This window comes from Anguilla rostrata, chromosome 18 (genome assembly GCF_018555375.3).
Source record: "Anguilla rostrata isolate EN2019 chromosome 18, ASM1855537v3, whole genome shotgun sequence".
NCBI lineage: Eukaryota > Metazoa > Chordata > Actinopteri > Anguilliformes > Anguillidae > Anguilla > Anguilla rostrata.
Genome location: NC_057950.1, coordinates 14,722,673 through 14,745,972, shown reverse-complemented (window position 1 = coordinate 14,745,972; position 23,300 = coordinate 14,722,673). Strand labels below are relative to the sequence as shown.

At 47.3% G+C, this 23,300-nt stretch overlaps 2 protein-coding genes across 7 annotated transcripts in view; one reads left to right on the top strand and one right to left on the bottom strand.

Annotated features, from left to right (window-relative positions):
• Nucleotides 1-392: 392 nt before the first annotated feature.
• mrpl2 (mitochondrial ribosomal protein L2) lies at nucleotides 393-3,195 on the top strand. The gene is made up of 8 exons (XM_064317080.1): nucleotides 393-502; nucleotides 962-1,089; nucleotides 1,185-1,383; nucleotides 1,485-1,626; nucleotides 1,897-2,012; nucleotides 2,100-2,210; nucleotides 2,474-2,547; nucleotides 2,736-3,195. The coding sequence occupies exons 2-8, from the start codon at nucleotides 988-990 to the stop codon at nucleotides 2,946-2,948; spliced, it is 957 nt and encodes a 318-aa protein (XP_064173150.1). The 5' UTR covers nucleotides 393-502; nucleotides 962-987; the 3' UTR covers nucleotides 2,949-3,195.
• Nucleotides 3,196-3,358: 163 nt separating this feature from the next.
• The window catches only part of LOC135244624 (phosphofurin acidic cluster sorting protein 1-like), a 135,204-nt gene continuing 115,262 nt past the window's right edge, over nucleotides 3,359-23,300 (bottom strand). For 3 of the 6 annotated variants that reach the window (XM_064317072.1, XM_064317069.1, XM_064317074.1), the window contains 21 exons: nucleotides 22,765-22,890; nucleotides 21,236-21,383; nucleotides 20,848-20,939; nucleotides 19,381-19,461; nucleotides 18,859-18,918; nucleotides 12,826-12,977; nucleotides 12,242-12,335; nucleotides 11,891-11,974; nucleotides 11,401-11,504; nucleotides 10,533-10,662; nucleotides 9,873-9,977; nucleotides 9,392-9,498; nucleotides 8,713-8,867; nucleotides 8,499-8,609; nucleotides 8,090-8,192; nucleotides 7,564-7,606; nucleotides 7,364-7,403; nucleotides 7,010-7,136; nucleotides 6,363-6,589; nucleotides 6,147-6,260; nucleotides 3,359-5,843 (listed from right to left, as the gene is read on the bottom strand). In XM_064317072.1, coding sequence (XP_064173142.1) covers nucleotides 5,728-5,843; nucleotides 6,147-6,260; nucleotides 6,363-6,589; nucleotides 7,010-7,136; nucleotides 7,364-7,403; nucleotides 7,564-7,606; nucleotides 8,090-8,192; nucleotides 8,499-8,609; nucleotides 8,713-8,867; nucleotides 9,392-9,498; nucleotides 9,873-9,977; nucleotides 10,533-10,662; nucleotides 11,401-11,504; nucleotides 11,891-11,974; nucleotides 12,242-12,335; nucleotides 12,826-12,977; nucleotides 18,859-18,918; nucleotides 19,381-19,461; nucleotides 20,848-20,939; nucleotides 21,236-21,383; nucleotides 22,765-22,890 — 2,319 coding nt within the window. In that variant the 3' untranslated portion in view covers nucleotides 3,359-5,727. Of the gene's footprint in view, nucleotides 5,844-6,146; nucleotides 6,261-6,362; nucleotides 6,590-7,009; nucleotides 7,137-7,363; nucleotides 7,404-7,563; nucleotides 7,607-8,089; nucleotides 8,193-8,498; nucleotides 8,610-8,712; nucleotides 8,868-9,391; nucleotides 9,499-9,872; nucleotides 9,978-10,532; nucleotides 10,663-11,400; nucleotides 11,505-11,890; nucleotides 11,975-12,241; nucleotides 12,336-12,825; nucleotides 12,978-18,858; nucleotides 18,919-19,380; nucleotides 19,462-20,847; nucleotides 20,940-21,235; nucleotides 21,384-22,764; nucleotides 22,891-23,189; nucleotides 23,287-23,300 lie in introns of those variants that run through there. The other 3 variants (XM_064317073.1, XM_064317071.1, XM_064317070.1) reach the window with 3 other exon arrangements.

Genomic DNA, 23,300 nt, shown 5'->3' with positions numbered 1-23,300 from the left:
GGAGTTGAGTTAAACGCTCCTACAATTAAAATGAGGTATTGTTTTTAAAAACGTTCAACTATTCCACATGTATAAGCGCACTTTATAATATTTAGTAGTGTAAAAATATGGCACATCAACACGTACTTTCAAAGGTCTACAGAATTTGCAAATCAATAGTTTTGTTTCCATCCTTTTCAATGTAACAACCTATGTTTAATTTAAACAGTGAATACGAATCTTTCAAAAGTCCCATTTTAAATTTCACTCATTTTTTATGTTCCTTAAACAAACTAAAAAAGAAAAAAAAAAACAACGTGAGGGCAACACGCATTTGTTTTTATTTATTATAATTATTATTTTTTATTTTAAACACGCATTTCTACCCCATCCCCAAACCGATGATCCTCTTGAAAACCGTGCCGTACGCAGATGCCAACGTCATCATTGTGCGACAGAGTGTGTGTCATGAGGATCTGACCTACAGGGAAAATACTAGTGTAAAGGTGTCTTATTTGCACAGGTAATTGAGAAATTATAGCTTGTTAGTGTATATGGGATGGAAATAGCTAAAGTGTAATTGTAGCTGTACTACGGAAATCTAATTTTGTGACAGAGGGCGAGTTAGCTAATGGTCGCTTGCTAGCCAGATGGTTAACTGAGTATTGGTAATCAGCTTCCTAACGTTACATTGGCTGCATATTTGACATGATGTACGTGCTTTATCATAAGCACGGTATTGCTAGCTGGCTACTGTTGGGCAGATACCGTATCGCATATTTGATCTGGCAAAATATTCAGTGAAAATATTTTGTACGGTTATCTATGTAGCTAGCTGACCATCAAATAAGTGTCTAACTATTCACTATTGTGTGCGGGAATCGGAAACTCAATAGCTATCTTTATTCGCCGTGATTGCAAATGATTTCATCCGGGACCGGAAAGAAATGAATGGTCGGGTTTGTCCTTGTTCATTTACTAGCCTCAGGTCCAGGAGAGAGGAGTACCATGTCGGTGTCGGCGCTGTCACGGGCGTTGCGATGCCTGTCACTATCTCCAGTCTGCAGCGTTGCTCAAGGCGGCACCCTGGCTGGCCGCCTCCCCTCGCCGGTACTACTCTCGCCCCAGGATTCAGTTGCTCGTGACAGCGTGTGTGCTGAGGTGTGGCCCCGTTGTGCTGATATGATTCTGCCATTTGTTTACAGGCTGGGAGCCACGCTGCCCTGTGGTCTGTGGTCAGCCACAGTCATCCGATTCACGCAAAGCTGAGCGCCCCGCCGATGCAATGGCGCGGATTTTTCACAGGGATTCCCCTGGCGCAGAACAGCAGATTTTGGAAACAGAGAGCCAAGTACACCATCCGACCAATTGGCAAGAAAAAGACTGGAGGCAGAGACCACACAGGTATATGAAGCTAAGCATATATATGGTGTTGAGTTTGGTGGTTGTGCTGTGTAAAGCATTGCTGGATCTCGTTCCCCCCCTCACCCTCACCCTGGCTGTAGGCAAGCTGTGCACTGCTGGCATTGGCGGGGGCCACAAGCAGAGATACCGCATTGTGGACTTCCAGCGCCTCACCTTTGAAAAGAACACAGAGAAGCAGAGTTTCGAGGAGAAGGTCATCGAGGTGCGATACGATCCTTGCAGGTGAGGGCCCAGCCTGTTCTATTTTCTTTTAGTGGTGTGCACAGAATCAAAGCTTTGCAGAGAATGTACAGTTTCACTAGTGCTGTCACAGGGTGGACGTGGTCTGACAAATACAGCCCTCATAGCACTTTGATTATTGGAGAGACAGGTGAAGACTTGATCCGTTGTGATGATATGGGACACAGGTAAAGACTAAATCAGCTGTGATGATTTGACACTGGTAAAGACTAGATCAGTGGTTTTAATGACTTAGCCCCCTCTTGTTCACAGATCTGCAGATATCGCACTGGTGGCAGGGGGCAGCCGCAAACGCTGGATCATTGCCACTGAAAACATGCAGACTGGTGACATCATCAAAACCTCTAGCGTTATCGGCCGTATGGCAGGTAAGATAGCTGGACCTGACTGCATACCTGTTGGGAATAGAGTACATGCCGGTTGCTAGGAATCTGATGTGTATTCTTGTCCTCCAGTTTCAGCCAATGAGGGTGACTCGTACGCCCTGGGGGCTCTACCTGTGGGCACGCTGGTCAACAACCTGGAGCTGTACCCTGGGAAAGGTGCCCAGTACATCCGTGCTGCAGGTAAAGTTGTGTGTGTCTGTACCTGAACTCAGGTAAAGTGAGCTGTGTGTGTCTGTACCTACACTTGGGTAAAGTGAACTCTATGTGTGTGTATACCTGAAAGCAGGTAAAGTGAGCTGTGTGTGTGTGTACCTACATCTAAATGCAGGTTAAGAGAGCTGTGTGTATACTTGTACCTGAACGCAGGTAAACATAGCTGTGCAGTGTAACTGCTGGTCTTTCTTGCTGTGCGGGTGCTAACCTGCGTTATGACCGATTCACAGGAACCTGTGGAGTGCTGCTGAGGAAGGTGAACGGAACCGCCATCGTGCAGCTGCCGTCCAAACAGCAGGTCCAGGTGAGAGAGCCTGCCTGCGCACCTGCCCGCGCACCTGCCTGTGTCTTTCACACACCAAACACTAAACGACCCAATGGGGCAGCCACCCTGTCTGTTGTGCTGCTGTTCAAAAAGTACTAAAACAATCCAAGATTTCAGTTTGGTGCTATGGAGACAAAAATATTTACATGGCTCTCTGCTGCCCCCAGGTGTTGGAGACCTGCATGGCCACCGTGGGCCGCGTGTCCAACGTCAACCACAACAAGCGCATCATTGGCAAGGCTGGCCGCAATCGTTGGTTGGGCAACAGGCCGTCCAGCGGACTGTGGAAGAGAAAGGGCGGTTGGGCGGGACGCAAGATTAAGCCCCTCCCCCCGATGAAGAGCTACGTTAACCTGGCCTCTGTAGGGAGTGCGTCATAGCAGCAGAAATGCCAGCAGTCTGTGTCACTGGGGACCCCAGACTGTGGCTCTGATACACCTGCACATGACCAGGGCTGGGCTGTTAGTGGCACACCTACACCTGAACTGCACTGCCATGCTGGTCTGGCTGCTGTAATAGATGGGAAGGCTGCCTCATTTCTACTCTGATGAGGCCTGTGCTGCAACATGCAGTCTTTCATTTTTTTTGTAACAATGTGCCTGATGGGAAATGAAGTATTTAAACCAATTGCAGTACGACCCTTTTATCAATCAAGAACATTATTGGCATGTAAGGGCCATACTGGAGGTCTTTGCCCCTCTGTTTGTGAAGAACACCGGTACCTTTCCCGGTGTGTCTGCTGCAGATGAGATAAAATGAGGACAGTGCAGCAATGATAATAAACAGCATCTACCGAAGCTTAAAAATATTTTAATAAAAAAAAAAACATATAAAATTACAGAACATATTTACATCTCTTGTAAAACATGCAGAGGTTAAACCATGTTTTTCTTTAGTGGTGAATTTAAAAATAGTGTCACATACTGTACTTTAAAACAAGGTTTGTGCAAAGATGCCTGCTATCACTAGGTAAAAAGCAGACAAGTCACCAAAATAAAAGTAAAAGACTGACCTACAGTTAAGTCTATTTCACATGAAATTCACCCTTTGTTAACTAAAGGTTTGTCTACTCTGGTCCCCATGTTTAGTGCATTAAAACCGAGGGTTTAAATTGTCAGGCGTGAAGGACAGTGCACCTCTACCTGGTGCAGAGTGCATAGGACACCAGCGCTTTAACACTCAGACAACATGCGACAGAATGTTCCGGAACATAGGAATGAATAAAACCAACATTCCACTGTAACGGTGACAAATAACATCCAACTGACATGAGCAGGGGCGGCTTAACAACAAAAACTACAAATGAAGAAGCATGTAAATGGAGCTTCTGCTCCAGTTTCGAGTGGTTTCTGGGTATGAACCAATGCTTTTGGTAGTTTTGTTCATTCTGTAAGACTTCACCCCCAAACAACAGGCTTTAACCCCAAACATCAGGATTTAACGCCCAAAACACCAGGCGTTAGCCCCAAACACCAGGATTTAACCTGAAACGTCAGGTTAGTGTTGATCTAGATAAGAAATGCCAGGTGAGTTTGTGCTTAAGTTTGATAGCAGCAATCTGAAACAGTGGGTTTATCACAGAATACATTAGCCTGTCAAAAGGCTGTAAAAAGTGGACATAAAGGACAACAGTTCATCGTCTCTAAGACTGAACATTAAAAGCTTGGTTCCCAAAAGGAAAAGTATTAACCAAAGTCTTCAACAATTTGACTCTGAACTACATATCAGAACAGAGAACGAAACCATCCACTCAATCCGCACCCAATACTCAACATAAACACCAACCAAAACTACTAAAACAAAATGGCCATCTCTACCCATATTCATCTAAAACTCTTCTCACATTGCTTTTGTCCTGAGGCAACTCAGCTTTCAAACTGGACCAAACCAAAGGAGAAGGAATTTTGTTGGAAAGTTGGAACCTTTTCTGAAGTTGTAATTGGGTAAGAAGCAGTTGGAGGCCTCAGCACCACGCCTGCATAAATCTGCTTTTTTGTTTTTAAAAATCAGTCAAATTCTACTTTCACAATCCGCCCATTGTGTTGGTAACCTGGTCACTTTTTTCCTGAATCTAGCCATTTCAGCTCTGCGTTAATAGTGAAAGCGTTTCGGTTTCAGTTTGCATCCGGTACACAGTGTGCTTAAAAAAGCAGAGGCATGTTAGTGCTAATAGGTGTTGTATATATAAAAAACATTTAAGAAAATTATACAAAAATTGTGCAACTCTTAAGAGGCCTGGGAGTGCTTGGGTAATTTCACAGCAATATTCCTCTTTCATCTGTCTGCCCAGCCCACCTCAGCACAGCTCAACACACCGCCACTCAACACACCCGGACTCAACACTTAACACACTCAGCTCAGCACATATTAACTCCACCCTGGGCCCTGTTTCAGGAAGCAGAATTACTGAGTTAGCTGGATAACTGCACCGAGTAAAACCCGGAACCCTCCAAAATAGACTGAAGTAAAAAGAGCTGTTCCGGGTTTTACTGAGCGCAGTTATCCAGCCAACTCAGCGATCCTGCTTTGTGAAATACCCCCCTGGTGTGTTCAGCACATACTAACTCCACCCTGGTCTCTTACCCTATTCCAACAAACTAATAGTCTACATGCTGGATATTCATACTGGATATGCGTTTCCCTGAATATTTAACTAAAATATCTGAGCATGGAAAAGGTGCATTTTTCTGCAGTAATACGTCTTGTTTTAGGTAAGAAAACCGTAAAATGCTGAAAGCAATAAATGAGGGGTCTTATGAAAGTAATTTCATTCTGAGGAAAGAGCAATTCAGCACACATGCATCCCTCCAGATAAGAAGACTGACAGCCCAGCATTACATACGTCACACAGCGTGCCCGCTCAGGACTTCACAGCTATAAAGGTAAAAAAACAAAAAAAACAAAGTGCAAATGCAGCTGCCATCATTGAATGGTGGCATTGTGTCTTAACGTCAAATATACTTTCGAAGCAGCACAGTTCTTAGAAAAAAGATATTTCTTTTTTAAGTATAAAAATAATAACAAAATGGAATTTTGAGAACTCAGTTTTGACACAGTGAAGTTTCCACAGGTAAAGGATTATGGCTCTGATGGCTGGGCGTGGCAAATAGGGAAGCGTGTCAGGTGTGGGGGTGTGGCAGAAGGGGTGGGCGTGACGGGTCATGGCTGCTTGGTGTACCCGAAGATCCCCACGGGGAAGTGCTTAACGTGAGTGGGCCACTGAGCAGCCAGTTGGAAGAACTTGACATCGTTCCACTCCACACCATCGATGGAAACTACAGAGAGACAGAGGGGACAAAAATCATCGACACCGTTAGACTAGCATAGAGAACACAGGAATACTCAACCAGGAGCCAGATAAAACACAAAGGCAGTTGCAATGTTGGTATGAAATCTTGGTTTTCTGTGCCTTGTGTTTTAGCCACTGGGGGGTGCAAGTGCAGTACTGGTTAGAGCTGCCAGTGCAGGTTTGGTACCTCTTAGTGTGTGTGGCAGAGAGAGTGTGAGAGTGTGTGTGTGTGTGTGTGTGTGTGACAGAGAGTGTGTGAGAGTCTGTGTGTGTTCGCGCAGTAGTTTACCCCTCAGCATGGTATGCTGGTGCTGGGCTGTGCAGATCAGTCGACTGATTCCATCGATCACCTGGCTCTTGGCGTCCAGCTCCTTCTCCTTCGGCTTCTTGCTCAGGAATATCACTGAGAGGGAAGAACAGAGCAGAGCAGGAATATCAGTGTGCGTGTGCGTGCATGCGTGTGTACGTGGGCACGTGCATGCATGAGTGTGTGCAAGAGACTCACCCTTCTTGTTTTTCTCCTTGGTGATGACGGTCATGGCCATGCTGGCCGGGGGGGTGAGTTCTCCCCCAGCGGGGATGCGGCTGACCTGGAGGAAGCGGAAGTTGCTCTTCAGCGTGTTCTTCAGACACGCAGCATCTCTCTTCTCCCCCTCCCTCCTCCTGTCTGCACCCGGCCATGCCCAGTAATCCACCTGCAGCCCCATCACCTCACTGCCTGCGCCAGGAGAGCTGCAAACAGGCACACGGATCAGGCTCTAACCCAGGATCAAACCCAGACTCTCACCCAGACTCTGATCCAGGCTCTATCAAAGCTGAATGAATCATTGTGACACTGTCTGTGTGAGAGGGAAACATTTAAAACCTCCATTCAGGGGCTCCAGTGACACAGTGAGTAATGAGTACTGAGTTAGAGGTGTGAAATCACAGTGAATGATGTGTGCGCCAGTTTGTCTGGGCTCCGTGGTGAGTGTGGTAGAAGGTCTCTGATGGATCCCTGATTATAACTCATCTCCAATGTCAGCAAGATGTTTATGTGTGTGTGCGTGTGTGTGTGTGTGTGTGTGTGTGTGTGTGTGTGTGTGTGTGTGTGTGTGTGTGTGTGAGTGTGAGTGTCTGTGTGTGAGAGTGTGTGTATGTGTATTGTCATACCCAGCTCCGGGGACGGCAGTACAGGGAGACGGGGATTGTGGGGGGGTGCTGGACCCACACGCGGGGCCCTGAGAGGAGGGGGAGGCCGGAATCCCAACACCACCCCCCATGGCCTCATCCGAGTCTACTGCAGAGGATCACACAGAGGTCAGAGGTCAGACATGGAGTAATAGTCCAAAACATTAATTAGGTCACATGCTTGCAATCAAACACGAACATGCTGTAATGTCATCAGAGATAAACGGTTTGTGTTAATGACATACTGGCAGTAAAGCAGGTTGTGCAGTAAAGTGGTTTGTGTTGATGGCAATGGGCACAGGTAACACCATACATATTGGTTGGGAAGTCTCTCACCTGAAGTGGAGAGATGTTCCACTATTCCAACTTTCACAACCTGTGAGGAGCGCAAAAAAAAAGTATTTGATTGCTGAATCCTCCAGAGGTAAGACAGGCTCCTTTTTCAGTAAATTCTCCTCTTAACTAAATCCATTGTCTTTCCATAATGCCTCCATTTAACAGAGGCCCAGTTTGCAGATCAAACACGGTGCTCTTACCCCAATAAACGGCACAAACGACTGGCAGGAGTCCTCCTCAGCACTAGAGAGAGTCAGCATTAGAGAGAGAGAGGAGAGAGAGTCAGCGCTACAGAGTCAGCAGTAGAGAGTCAGAGTTGGGTTTTGGCTCAGGGAGCTGTGTGAGGGTTGGCTGTTGGATGGTGACGTTAGTGGTTGGGTGACATGGGCAGATAATGCTCTGGTGACTGGAATGTGTTCTGAGATGGAGGAACACTGTGATTTGCGAGATGGTTTCAGGGTCACACCGTAATGAGCTGGAGGTGAAGCTGCACCTTACAAAGCCTCCAGATTCAAGAGCCAACAATGAAATTGCATGACAGCCTGTAGCGACAGTACGGTCACCACCACACAGTGACCACAAGCGACCGTACGGTCACCATCACACTGTCACCACAAGCGACCATACGGTCACCACCACACTGTCACCACCACACTGTGACCATGAGCGCACAGGTACCCCAGAGCAGGTCTTACCTGTTCACAGGTACCCCGAAGCAGATCTTACCTCTTCTGTCTGTAGGTGAGCATGGCTTCTGAGATGGGAAAGTGGTGCGATACGTTTGCCCCACAGAGGTACTGGACGATGCGCCCCGCTATATCAATACTTTCTGCAGGGATCACATTATAACAGCATTATGAGACATTATAAGCACCATATTAAGCACAGTACACACATATTTGCAAATATTGCAGACACAGGATAAAACATGCACATACATACAAACATATACTTTAAAGTGTACACATATTAACACATACTATAAATTCTGCATATGTGCACATAAGCTAACGCATATACAGTTGTAAAAACACATTATACATTTACATACTTATTATAACCACATGTAATAACCACTGGGTACATACAGTGTACCCCCATACAGAGGGTCAGGGGAACGGGGGGATCTCTCTACCTGAGGAGGGGGGGTCCGTCCGGCAGAACACCTCCCTCCAGGCCGAGTCCATGAAGATGCTGCTGAACCTGCTGTCGAAGGACGCCACGTACTTCGCCAAGGGATGGGAGCCTTCACAGTGAGCCAGGAGTCATCCTCAAGTCATATAATGCCTTATAAAATATGTGATTCTAATAAAAATTCTGGGAAAAAAGAGCTGTGTCAGCATGCTCACCGATGGGGATGACCAGGAAGCGAATGTAGCTCAGCCAATCAGGCGTCTTGTTGGCCAGCTGCTCCACGAAGAAGTGCAGGATGGTGCTGAGGTAACTCTGGTCCCCCGCCACCGCCACCTTCATGGTAGGTGGAGTCTGTGCATTGCAGTTGCAGCTGTGAGAAAAGACCAATGGCTGAGCAAAATCTGCGGAGCTGCGCAGATGGGGAGTGGGGTCAGTGATTCAGCTGTACAGTGTTTCAGCTGAGTAGTGGCTTAACTGTGCAGTGTTTCAGCTGTGCAGTGATTCCATTGTACAGTGATTCAGCTGCGCAGTGGTTCAGCTGTGCAGTGATTCAGCTGTGGAGTGATTCAGGTGTGCAGTGTTTCAGCTGTGCAATGTGAATGTTTAGTTCTGACAGCTGTAGCCAGGGTCAAAGTGTCAAACAAGGGACCCCACATCACCCTGAAATAATTTCCTGACCCACAGTAAATACTGAGCTGAAGTCCTGGAACGCCACGATGCACTTATACAGTGTGAGCTCTGCCTTCTGAAATCAAGTAGACAGGTGCATCTGCTGGAAATTTAGCTAACACAGTGGAAAAGGGCATGTTTGAAATGCACTTAGAGGTGCAGAATCTTAGAGGTGCACGTATGGAAAAAGAAGATCCTGCAAGCATAAAGCAAGGTGGGACTCACAATCTCTGGATCCGGGTCACAATGGTGCTGAAGGTGACCTGCACATCTGCAGCTGAGCATGTGGACACCACAGGGTGGTCCTGCAGCTGGAGGATCTCTGACAGGTACTGAGGGAGAGAGAGAGAGAAGAGGGGAGGGACAGGGAGGGAGAGAGAGAGAAAGGGGTGGAAGGAGAGAGATAGAGAAAGACAGGGGTTTGTCTTTTGTCACATTATAAGCAGTCGCACACTATACAGACAGAGAGATATAAAGAGTCAGATTTTATGGGGAGGAAAGGAAAGAAAGTCTCCTCTATAAGCTGCACCATATGTGCCATTTCTAACCCCACCAGCACCAGTAAGAGCAAGGCCCCAGATTAGGGGTACCCTTCAGACACAGCAGGGGGAGGGAGGTGTGGGGTCCCCTCAGACACAGCGGGGGGGTTTAAGGTATCCCTCAGACACAGTGGGGTGGCGGGGGGGGGGGGGGCAGGAGGACTCACCTGGCCCTGCCAGTCGGCGGTGTTGATGAGAATGATGCTCTCAGGGAGACGCTCGTCTGACATGAGGATGTGGTTCAGCTGGTCATACACACACTTCCTAGGCTGCTGCAGACACAGGAAGCAGGAAGTAGAATGAGCAAGAAGCAGGAAGCAGAGTGAGCAAGCCTCCTCTTCCTCTGAGTGAGATCTGTGTTTGTTATTACTGCACTTATATGCTTCCTGTCTGAATAAAAATTAATGTGACTGCAAATCAATGCACCCCAGACCTTCAGTACAGAAAATCAAAACTAAGAGAAAAGAAATTGGACTCAACAACCGGAGCTCAAGATGCAGACAGCAGAGCAAAGCTGCTCACTACACTGAGAGTTTCAGAAAAGCATTAAAGCAGGTATGGGGTGTACCTGCATGGTTATGGCGGGACAGTGGGAGTGTACCAGCAGGGCATGGCAGGAGAGTGGGGGTGTACCAGCGGGGCATGGCTGGAGAGTGGGGGTGTACCAGCGGGGCATGGCGGGAGAGTGGGGGGTGTATCTTGGGGGGTATGGCTGGAGAGTCAGGGTGTACCTGTGGGGTATGGCTGGAGAGTCAGGGTGTACCTGTGGGGTATGGCTGGAGAGTCAGGGTGTACCTGTGGGGTATGGTTGGAGAGGCGGGGTGTACCTGTGGGGTATGGCGGGAGTCTGGCCTGCTCTCGCTGTTCACGCTGTAGGTGCGCACGCTCTGGGCACTGCCATTCAGTGGGTCCCTCAGCGAGGTGCTGCGGGCAGCCTGGCACCGCCTCCTCTCCACCCTGCAGGGACCAAACCTGTCAGGCTAGCTTAGCCAGTTAGCAAAGCATGTTCACTCTGTCAGGCTAGCTTAGCCAGTTAGCTTAGCATATTCACAGCCACCCTGGTCTTCATTGCAGTAAACCACTGATCCCGTTCTTTACACACTACCTGGGGACAGGTTGGCAGTGTACCTGTGGGACAGGTTGGCATTGTACCTGTGGGACAGGTTAGCAGTGTACCTGGGGGACAGGTTAGCAGTGTACCTGTGGGACAGGTTGGCAGTGTACCTGGGGGACAGGTTGGCAGTGTACCTGTGGAACAGGTTGAAAATGTACCTGGGGGACAGGTTGGCAGTGTACCTGTGGAACAGGTTGAAAATGTACCGATGGGACAGGTTGGCAGTGTACCTGTGGAACAGGTTGAAAATGTACCTGGGGGACAGGTTGGCAGTGTACCTGTGGAACAGGTTGAAAATGTACTGATGGGACAGGTTGGCAGTGTACCTGGGGGACAGGTTAGCAGTGTACCTGTGGGACAGGTTGGCAGTGTACCTGGGGGACAGGTTGGATGTACTGTGGAACAGGTTGAAAATGTACCTGGGGACAGGTTGGCAGTGTACTGTGGAACAGTTGAAATGTCCGATGGACAGGTTTGCAGTGTACCTGTGGAACAGGTTGAAAATGTACCTGGGGGACAGGTTGGCAGTGTACCTGTGGAACAGGTTGAAAATGTACTGATGGGACAGGTTGGCAGTGTACCTGGGGGATATGTAGTCCTGGGACTCGGTCTTGCTCAGTTTCCCCCCTGAAACGGGCAGCCTGTCAGCGCTGACATAACAGCCACTGCCGCAGTCTGTGTCCTCCTGAGGGGGGCGACAACAAACGACTGAACACAGGCTAACAGCCCAACCCTCTACTGCAGAACCCAGGCTAACGGCCCCACCCCCTACTGCAGAACCCAGGCTAACGGCCCCACCCCCTACTGCAGAACCCAGGCTAACGGCCCCACCCCCTACTGCAGAACCCAGGCTAACGGCCCCACCCCCTACTGCAGAACCCCGGCAAACGGCCCCACCCCCTTACTGCTAATGGCCCCACCCCCTATTGCAGAACCCAGGCTAACGGCCCCACCCCCTTACTGCTAATGGCCCCACCCCCTATTGCAGAACCCAGGCTAATGGCCCCACCCCCTACTGTAGAACCCAGGCTAACGGCCCAACCACACAGCTCTACCCAACAGGACACTGACCCCTGCAGAGGTGTCCATGGTAACACTGTGCAGAAACCTGACCCCAGGTGACCTGCTCGTTTCTGTGGGCTGAAAGCCTCCACTCTGCAGGGAAAACCCAGAAAAAAAACATTTTAATCTCTCACCCAACAGAGGGCGCTGCTGAAACAGTGAGCAGAACAGCAGGCCTCACTGTGTGTGTGTGTGTGTGTGTTTGTGTGTATGTGTATGCATGTGTTGTGTGTGTGTGTTGTCTGTGTGAGAGTGTGTGTATGTGAGCGTACTGTGTGTGTGTGTGTGTCTGTGCGTATGTGTGTGTGTGTGTGTGTTTGCGTGTGCATAGGCGGTGTCAGAAGAGGAGCTGTCACTCACAGGACAGATGATGTCACTGTGCTGGTGCTTCAGGGTGTGGGAGACCCCAAACTCAGCCTGCGAGCTGGAAAGGGACGTCCCGTCGAAAAACGGCCTGGAAACAACACAAACAGATTAATGAACACATCAACACACAGCGCACTGCTCTGTATGGGTGAATACATCAACACACAGCGCACTGCTCTGCATGTGTGAATACATGAACAGCACACAGCCACTGTGAGTCAGATTGAGAGGAGGGTGTAACTGAAAGCAGAATTCAAATGAAAGACGGGTGTGCATTGGGAAGGGGACATAACGGGGTCCTCAAAACAAAGGGTTTGGGGGTGCAGACAGACAGGGGGCTACACTTGAGTTTGGGGGTGCAGACAGACAAGGGGGCTGTACTTTAGTTTGCGTTGGAGTGCAGACAGACAGGGGGCTGTACTTTAGTTTGGGGGTGCAGACAGACAAGGGGGCTGTATTGAGTTTGCGTTTGGGAGTGCAGACAGACAGGGGGCTGTACTTTAGTTTGGGGGTGCAGACAGACAGGGGGCTGTACTTGAGTTTGCGTTTGGGAGTGCAGACAGACAGGTGGGCTGTACTTGAGTTTGGGTTTGGGGGCGCTGAGGACGCTGTCGTTGTCCTCCATCTCGGGCCCGCTGTCGCTCTGGTTGTACATCTCCAGACTGTCGTACAGCAGGTCCAAGTCCTCCTCCACCTCCTGGGTCTGCTCCACCGGGTCAGAGTCCAGAACCTGCCAGCAATAAGCACCAGTCATTCACCTTCCCACCGCAATTCAGTTTATCATGAAAGTAAAACCATATGAGTGCAAAAATACTGGGCCCCCAAAAGCAGGTAAGACAGAGATGACTAACACTGCCTGTCATTGGCTGAGAAGCAGCAGTGCTCTAAGCCTCAGGCAGGATGGCCAAGGGGCGTCACATTCAGGTGAGGAAGGCTACCGGACACAATGAACCACAGGCTGTACACCTGCTGTTGTATTACGCTAAGCTAGCTTGCGTTTTACTGAGAGAAAATGAAATGCATATCCATTTTAGCAGAGCGCTAACAATGTGCTAAAGGAACTTTGGTAAAGACACTGCTGGATACTGCGCTACAACAGCCTAGAAGGGGCGGGACATCCAGCCCAGTCATGGCAACCAACGCACAAATCCGCAGGAAGCCAAAGTTTTATGTTCACGCACACAATGGGAATATGGAAGATACTTGCTACCTTCTTCCCTTCTACGAGTCTGAAGAAAATGCGTTCTTTAAAAACAGGTGAATAGCCCGAGAAGCACAAACCACTCTGACAGCTTCATAGTCATTATCCTGCCAATGTAACAGAGTTAACTAGAGCGATAAACATGTGATGAGCATGTGAATCAAGGCAAATCAAGACCATGGACACAGTGTTCCAACTCCACCAGACCGTGAGAGAGCTAGAGAGGTTCGAACAGTCCTGAAAGGGCTTGGACTTGATTCATTAATGACTGTAAGCAGCAGTTACTGCTCAACAGGGAGTTAAAAAATCAAGCGATTAATACTGATGTGTGATGCAGAACCAAGCACTCGGATTTACAATGCAGCTGGGCAGTGGAGCACATAGTCAAATCCAACTGAAGGGATTTTAATGGATGTGCTAAAAAGCCCACAGGCACGCCACTGCATTATGGGAAAGTGAGAGCTGTGCAAAGAGGAGAATAAATGCAAGGCTGGGTCTGTAAAGAGGATGACTTATGACCTTCCTGCAGGACTCATAACTGTTCTGCAGGAATATAACCTTTCTTAGGGGCTGGAGGGTGCTGTGGATAGGTAGGACCTCAGGTCAGATGGGAAGTAACACTAGTCTGGATCTGCCCTGAAATACTGAATCAGCCATTTCAGCCAGAGTTACTCTAAGTTCAGGTTTAGAAAGCATGAGGTCAGCAGGCTCTGATGTATGAACAGGAAAGAGTGGAAGAGCTGCTGTAAGTACTGCTCAGAAGAGGAGCAGTACAGTGCTGAGCCACTGCTGCACAGTCCTGGCGTTTTAACATTGAAGCAGAATGGAGCATCGTCGCCTGCATGCACTGCAATCAGTGTGCAAACTGCACTAACAGGCTGCTCTGTTGACACCAGTGAGTCTGCCCACACTTTTGCACAAAAGTCCTGCCCACACCTTTGCACAAAAGTCCTATCCACACCTGTGCACCTGTCCACAGCTGTGCACAAAAGTCCTATCCACACCTGTGCACCTGCCCACACCTGTGCACAAAAGTCCTATCCACACCTGTGTACCTGTGCACAAATACTCCATCCACACCTGTGGACCTGTGCACACCCGTGCACTAATGTCCTATCCACTCCTGTGTACCTATCCACACCTGTGCACAAATGCCCAATCCACACCATCTTTAACCTGTTTGGGGGGTGCACAGCATAATGGCTCAGGCCATTTCCAATGCAGCTCTCAGGTGATTTTAATATCATGCCATTATTTCCAAGAGAAACACTGTTATTAATCATCACAGTCATTAAAAACCACTCGTGATAAGACATATTTGAAATGAAATTAAAAGCTATTAAGGTCAGCTGAAGCATACTGGTAATGGAGAAAGTAAAGATGATAAAAACTTCTGTCTGCTGGTCTTTATAATAACTGTGTCTGCAGGGGGCAGATAGTACTTGAAGCTGTAATCGTCAGAAAAGAGCTACATTTTTAATAAACTCAATTTATACAGATATGTGTGCTATTCAATATAAGCTGGCCATTTGATTATGAGCAGGAGATGATTGAAAGATGCAAATGTATTTTCTCCCTGGGTCCCTGCAGTTCTTATCTGACCCGTTAGAGCATAGAGCCCAGTTACTGCCCAGAGCCCAGTAACAGCACACAGCCCAATTACCAATTACAACACAGAGAGCAGTTACAGCACAGAGCCCAATTACAACACATAGCCCAGTAACAGCACAGAGCCCAATTCCAGAATGGAGCACAATTACCAATTACAACACAGAAAGCAGTTACAACACAGAGCCCAATTACAGTACAGAGCACAATTACAACACAGAGAGCAGTTACAGCACAGAGCCCAATTACAACACAGAGCACAATTACCAATTACAACACAGAGAGCCCAATTACAGCACAGAGCCAAATTACAACGCAGAGAGCAGTAACAGCACAGAGCCCAATTCCAGAATGGAGCACAATTACAACACAGAGAGCAGTTACAGCACAGAGCCCAATTACAACACATAGCCCAGTAACAGCACAGAGCCCAATTCCAGAATGGACCACAATTACCAATTACAACACAGAAAGCAGTTACAGCACAGAGCCCAATTCTAGAATGGAGCACAATTACAACACAGAGAGCAGTTACAGCACAGAGCCCAATTACAACACAGAGAGCTCAATTACAGCACAGAGCCCAATTACAACACAGAGAGCAGTAACAGCAGAGCCCAATTCCAGAATGGAGCACAATTACAACACAGAGAGCAGTTACAGCACAGAGCCCAATTACAACACAGAGCCCAGTAACAGCACAGAGCCCAATTCCAGAATGGAGCACAATTACCAATTACAACACAGAAAGCAGCACAGAGCCCAATTACAGCACAGAGCACAATTACAACACAGAGAGCAGTTACAGCACAGAGCCCAATTACAGCACAAAGCCCAGTTACAGCAAAGAGCCCAATTACAACACAGAGAGCAGTTACAGCACAGAGCCCAATTAAAGCACAAAGCCCAGTTACAGCAAAGAGCCCAATTACAACACAGAGCACAATTACAACACAGAGAGCAGTTACAGCACAGAGCCCAATTCCAGAATGGAGCACAATTACAACACAGAGAGCAGTTACAGCACAGAGCCCAATTACAACACAGAGAGCTCAATTACAGCACAGAGCCCAATTACAACACAGAGAGCAGTAACAGCAGAGCCCAATTCCAGAATGGAGCACAATTACAACACAGAGAGCAGTTACAGCACAGAGCCCAATTACAACACAGAGCCCAGTAACAGCACAGAGCCCAATTCCAGAATGGAGCACAATTACCAATTACAACACAGAAAGCAGCACAGAGCCCAATTACAGCACAGAGCACAATTACAACACAGAGAGCAGTTACAGCACAGAGCCCAATTACAACACAGAGCCCAGTAACAGCACAGAGCCCAATTCCAGAAAGGAGCACAATTACCAATTACAACACAGAAAGCAGCACAGAGCCCAATTACAGCACAGAGCCCAATTACAACACAGAGAGCAGTAACAGCAGAGCCCAATTCCAGAATGGAGCACAATTACAACACAGAGAGCAGTTACAGCACAGAGCCCAATTACAACACAGAGCCCAGTAACAGCACAGAGCCCAATTCCAGAATGGAGCACAATTACCAATTACAACACAGAAAGCAGCACAGAGCCCAATTACAGCACAGAGCACAATTACAACACAGAGAGCAGTTACAGCACAGAGCCCAATTACAGCACAAAGCCCAGTTACAGCAAAGAGCCCAATTACAACACAGAGAGCAGTTACAGCACAGAGCCCAATTAAAGCACAAAGCCCAGTTACAGCAAAGAGCCCAATTACAACACAGAGCACAATTACAACACAGAGAGCAGTTACAGCACAGAGCCCAATTACAGCACAAAGCCCAGTTACAGCAAAGAGCCCAATTACAACACAGAGCCCAATTACAGCACAGGGCTCAGTGGCTGCTGGAGTAACAAGAGGACCATGCAAACACAATAACAGCTGGCTAACAAACTTACAGTAATTATAGCCGCGTTTCCACCTAAATTACCCGGAACTTTCAGTCCCAGGAACTACTTTACCAGGAACTAAAAGGTTCCTTCAGCCAATGGTTGTCTGCGTTTCCACCGGGGTCTAAAGTACCGCGAAGATTAGGCAAATTAGCCCACTGACGTATGAAAAAGCAACGTTGTCGTCGGTCCGTCTGTCATATGATTTCTTCCGTAACCCCATACTACCACCGAAGTAGCCTACATTATTTTCTAATAACCGGGACAGCCCGGAGGGGTTTATTCCACTTATACAACGGGTTACCAACAATGACTATATATGGTTACTTTTGTATTTATTGATTTTCATATATCCTCTCAAACACATTCATTATGTTTTTATGCGAACATTCGCTTTCATGTCTTGACATCCGAAGCGACAGAATGCATTAACATTTATATGTATAACTGGCAACAACAGCAGAAAACATGCACACGTTGTAAACAATTTGCTGTTTGATTACTTTCTCGTCGTCAATTCCATATAGGCTAATGGCAAAATGACAAGAATAGAACGAAAACTCGGACTTGCGTGAAAATGTAAATTAGTAGTGGTACAGCCACCGTTTGCTTTCCTTCGAAGTTACTGCTAGCCGAGCAGCGAAGTGTGCCCTCCAGATGCGAACCATGCACCATAAATTAGTCCATAGTCTTCCTGGTCTTTTCGTGGAATTGAAAAATGGCAGTAAAATTGAGTAAAACTACGGCAGTCTAAAAAAAGCTAAAGGGAAGATTACTAGAATTAACCTGTTATTTTACCCGGATAAAAAGTGCGGATGGTGATTTCCAGTTTGCTTGTACTGTATCACCAATGTTAATTATGCAGAACTACCGCATACCTCACATAACTGTATCAAACGTTTTGAGTCAATTACAACGGGCTAACAAAGAAAATCCGGAAGAAAATATTCAGCAACCGAATTAATCCGTTTGAATGTTTTGGTAGGCTACATAATATGCTTTCCCAGCACGAATGCTTAGCATTTTATAAAACGAATACTAAAGCAAGAAAAGAACAGAAGAGCACACGTTATAATTCCAAGACGTTGACAGGTTATAACCAAAAGTAGGCTACTGCGCCGCATAACAAATAAATAAAATATGTTTGAAAATAAATTGGTTTGCCGCTGCATATTTTCAAACATGGCGGGTAATGGCGGAAAATAAATACAACACAAATGCTACGAGTACTCGACCAATCAGAAATGTTCAGCGCTGCAAGCTCCACCCAAAAGGTTCCTGTACTTTCGGAAAGTACTACCCCCCGAGCAGGAACGTTTTGGGGGGTAAAACAAAGCCCCCAGAACTAAATTTAGACCCTAGTTCCTGCGGTGGAAACGCACTGAGTTCCTCAAAAGGTTCCTAGTTCCGGGGTATAGTTCCTGCGGTGGAAACGCGGCTTTAGATTAACTGGGACAGAACAAGCAGCCATAACGGCATCATTTTCTCTCTGTAAAGCACAGCATTAAGGATAAGTGCGTTTCGTGTGTGCAATACGCAGTTTAATGGGTCCCTACAGCACACTGCAGGCTAACAGCATTTATTCAGGTAATTACTGATGTAATCTGCTTTGGCTCTTCCCTCAGTCCCATAGACATTAGAAAAAGCTGAAATATGCTGCCTGCAAACTCAACATCTTTATACTGAGGTTTTATTTCGCAGCCCAAGGCAGCTCAGCAATGGCTCCATGCTTTACAGCTGGCCTACTGAGTCCCACAGAGCCACCATGCTGTGGAAATTACAGTTTATAAAAGAACCTCCTCTCCTCTCCCAGCATGCTTTGCTCTTCCCAGCTTCCCCTGCCGCACGCCCCAAAGGAAAGTGCTTACCTCGTCTGACACCTTGAACCTCTTCAGCAAGGCCACAAACTTCTGCTTGAAGTTGGGTTGCTGTAGAAACAGGACACTGGGTGTTAGCGCGAGGAAGACAAGGAGTCCGTCTACATGAATCTGTAACTAAGACGACAGTTTCTATGGCAGTGTTCCTCTGGCTTTGGCTGGTCCTTGTTTAATCATGACTGATATTTGACAGTGTAATAATGGAATGAGCTGATAATTCCCTGTGAGCGTTTACTACACACAGTCACCCCTCAGATAAACCCTGTGTTCTCTGTTGCTTCCCTTGGGTTTGGACTGCAGGAGAAAGAGCAAGCTGTCCCAGAAACTACGGGGGGGGAGTGGGGGGGTTAACAAACCTGGCTCCCCTCCTTCACACAGCACAGGGTAAAACAGTGGCCCCCATCCCGCCACCGCCCTCCCCGAACAAAACTACTCCCCTCATCCCCATAGTGCTGTGTACAGAGGGTGCAGGGATGCAGGGGTTTTGGGGGTTAGCTCTCCCGTCTGTCCTACCCTGGTCATGGATGTGGTCCGGATAATTTTCCTCCGGGACTTTTTTGGCTTTCGGACCTCGTTCTCCTCATAATACAAGTCCTGCAACAGCACGGAGAGTAACACATTCATCCCATGCCTGTGAGATGCCATATAAAACTACGTTTATAAAATTATTTTTACCTTACCTTAATGCACTGTAAATCTGGTGCTGTATTCAAGTTGCAATATTTGAATATATGCCACCTTTTACAATCTTTTAGAATATTTCTAAAATAACAGCATTTTTTTTCTTTTAGCACCACAGAAAGAATCACTCACGCCTTTATAGCGTCTTGTCTCGATTACTGCAATGCCTTGTGGTTCACACGCCTTCACCATCACACTGTAAATCAGCCGCAAACCGTACAGAATTCCGCCGCTAGGCTACTAACCAGGAGTCAGCATTTTTCCCATAACACCCCAATACTGGCTTCTCCGCACTTAAAAGTTTCATTGATTACATACTAGGCTTTACTGTACATGACTAGGCACCTGATTATATCGGCAAACTTTTAACTCTCTGGTCTTGGGCTGTTCCACAGTCTAGATAATAATCAAAAGGTGAACGAGCCTTTGCTGCAATGTCCATACAATATTAGGTCTGCTGATACAGTCTCTGCTTTTAAAACAAGCCTAAAAACCTATTTTCCCGAAAACTGCTTTCTGTAACGACTGAGCTATTTGCTGGGCCTTTTCCCTTTCTAATCGCTGGGTTTTAACGCTACTGTTCTATCATTTTCTTTTATTGTTTTTTATTGTATTTTACTTTTACTGTGCTTCTTTCTTCCCTTGTTTTATTCTTTATGCTTTATTATTGCCTTCATATTTTGCCATTTTATTTTTTTATTTTGTTGTTCATTCTCCTCTTTTATGCTGCTTTTATTGTGTCCTTGCGTTGTAATTTTATACCTAATTCTTTTTTCTGTTCTGCAAAGCACTTTGTGCTCTATGCTTGAAAGGTGCTATATAAAGGGTATTACTATTATTGTGATTATTATGTATGCACGCACACACATGCACACACACACACACACACACACACATGCACGCATGCACATACACACACACACACACGCCTCTCTCTCATTTACTCTGTATCTGTCATATAGTGCCTGCTGTATGAAAGCACTGATTCTCTGAGGAAGCTGAAGCTGAGAAATGAAAAGCATCAGAAAACATTTGTTTATGGAGGGAAGAATTAAAACAAGCAGCTTTTGTGTGACAACACAGAGGCTTTGTCATTGTGGAACCGCAGAGACCCAAAGTGTGGCATAGGAAGGAGACGCCGCCTGGCTGAACAGGGATTTAGTAATGATAAATATTTGATAGAGAGCAAGCTATGTAGCACATTAAAGGTACTAAAATAGCACGTTGTTGTACTGGGAATAGGCAGCAGGTAGGTGTGTGTGTGTGTGTGTGTTTGTGTTTTCAGTGCAAACTCCCCACCTGTCCATGAACGCCATCATCACTGGCCTCCTGTTCTGAGGAGTAGCTGTCCTCATCCTCTTCAGAGTAGTTATCCATGTCTGGAGAACGATCTGTGGGAGATGACATCAGAGTTTACCCTGTGCGCTCACTGATGACATCACAATTTAACCTATGTGTTCACTGATGACATCACAGTTTAATCTGTGTGCTCACTGGTCACTGCTCACATGTCTGTGTGCTCCCCACTGAAGTCACTGCTTGCGAATTTGAGACAAATGTGCCATTTAGCAACTTAAAGACAGGAGATCTCAGTTTCAATTAAACTCAGCGTGTGTGTGTGTGTGTGTGTGAGTGAGTGAGTGAGTGTGTGCATGCATGTGCGTGTGTGATTTTGCCAATGGTTCACCAGAGGGTTTGGTCTTGGGTCCAGTCTGCAGGTCGATGGGCTGGCTGGAGAGAGAGAACACACTGATCTCCGCCGCACGCACTGGAGCCTCTTTCCCGTTGCTATGGAGACCCAGGATCTGGCCTCCGTCTCTCGGGTGTTGCATCACCTGAACAGGGAAATGGACACACCCAGGACCACACCCACAGGTCACCACCTTCAACTGCAGGAGCCCTGATCTCCCCCTACGAGCTGCCCGGCAGGCCACCTGTGTCTGCTGGACAAGTTCACCTTCTGTTCACCCTGCGAGGGAGCAAAGCTGACCAGCCTCACGCACTGTATAAACACTGAACACCGCCTCTATCCTTTCATAAAGAGCATAACGATAACCTTCGGTGTGTAAAACTGTAGTGTGTGAGGCATACATTCTCTAAACCTGCTTGATGGAATTTACCATATTCGTGCATCATATTCGTGCATCTGTGGAACTCAAGATGACTTCATGTCAGGCTTTAATATAGCATCTCATTCTGCAGTGCCCTGCGCTCCTCCCCAATCTGCTCCCTATCAATCATTCAGGAGTGACGGCCCACACAGATCTCAACACAGCTTCTGCCTGGCTCTTACAGTATATGCGCGTTCAGCCTCAACACACAGCTTCAGCCTGGCTCTGATATGTGTGTTCAGCTTCTGCACACAGCTTCAGCCTGGCTCTTATATGTGCGTTCACCATTCCATGTCCTCTGTAATCCTGAACACACCAATGCTGTGCTATTGTGAGCATGCGAAGCTAGTGTGAGATCTCACAGCCAAAAGACTTCACGTAGAGACAGAACAGAGACAGGGAACAGTGCACTTGGCACATGAATGCAATTTCCTGGATATTCAAACACGCCTTTTATTTCTTCGTGAAAACTGGTAATGTGATATCACCAGGAAAGCTGATGCAATATCCTTAGCATACGTGAAAGAGCAGAACAAAAACGCTTAATAAAGAGAGGTTAGCACTGATTTTATTGTTCACACTTTGGGTCTGTTGCCCATGGAGTAATGTGAGACCTGTATGTTGTGTTAATGTGCTGTTGGGTGAAACTGGACCTGCATTTACACATGATTCTGAGGGCCGGCTGCACTGCTGCGGCTGCTTGAAGCTTCAAGCTAAACAGCTAAAACCTGCCCCCCCACCCCCCCCCCAAAACCTGCCCCCCCTTCAAACATGCCTCCACCATTAAACCTGCCTCCCCCTCAAACCTCCAGGAGAAAGCCAGCAAGATCAGATATGAGTGAATACGATAAGGAAATAGTGGAAATAAATAATACCACACACAGACACACACGCACACGGATGCACAAGCACACACACACACAGACACACACACACACGCACAAACACACACACGCACACAAGCACATATACGCACACACACATACACACACAGACACAGACAAACACACACACACACATACACACACACACAGACGCAGACAAACACACACACACACACACACACACAGACAGACGGGTCGGCAGGTGTGCAGCCAGCTCTGACCTCGGCCATGTTGATGATGCCCAGCGCCAGGGTCTTGTAGCCCAGGATGGTGCGGTTCTTATAGCGCTTCCGCCTCTGGAGCAGGATCTGCAGCCGATTGGCATCCCTCTTCAGGAAGTGTGGGTACTGTAAACCGCACAGACGCACCAAACATTACCATCAACCGTACAAACACACAAAACATCACCATCAACTGCGCTAACGCACCAAACATCATTACCATCAACAGCACAAACACACCAAACATACCCATCAACTAGGCTAAAACACCAAACATCACCATCGACCGCACAAACGCACCAAACATGACCATCAACCGCACAAACACACCAAACATCACCATCAAACTGAACACAAACCCCAATAAGAACAATCCAAATTGCTGTGCCTGTAGGGAAAATGTGAGCCAATCAGAGTAGCTGTACCTGTAGGGAGAAGGTAAACCAATAAGAGCGGCTGTACCAGTACGGAGAAGGTGAGCCAATCAGAGCAGCCATACCTGTAGGGAGAATGTGAGCCAATCAAAGCAGCCGTAC

Bases quoted from the DNA above. Each gene is read 5' to 3' on its own strand.
- mrpl2 (XM_064317080.1), top strand. From the start codon at position 988: ATGTCGGTGTCGGCGCTGTCACGGGCGTTGCGATGCCTGTCACTATCT. The intron at 1,090-1,184 runs GTACTACTCTCG...ATTTGTTTACAG, and splicing joins CTGGCCGCCTCCCCTCGCCG to GCTGGGAGCCACGCTGCCCT. The intron at 2,013-2,099 runs GTAAGATAGCTG...CTTGTCCTCCAG, and splicing joins CGTTATCGGCCGTATGGCAG to TTTCAGCCAATGAGGGTGAC.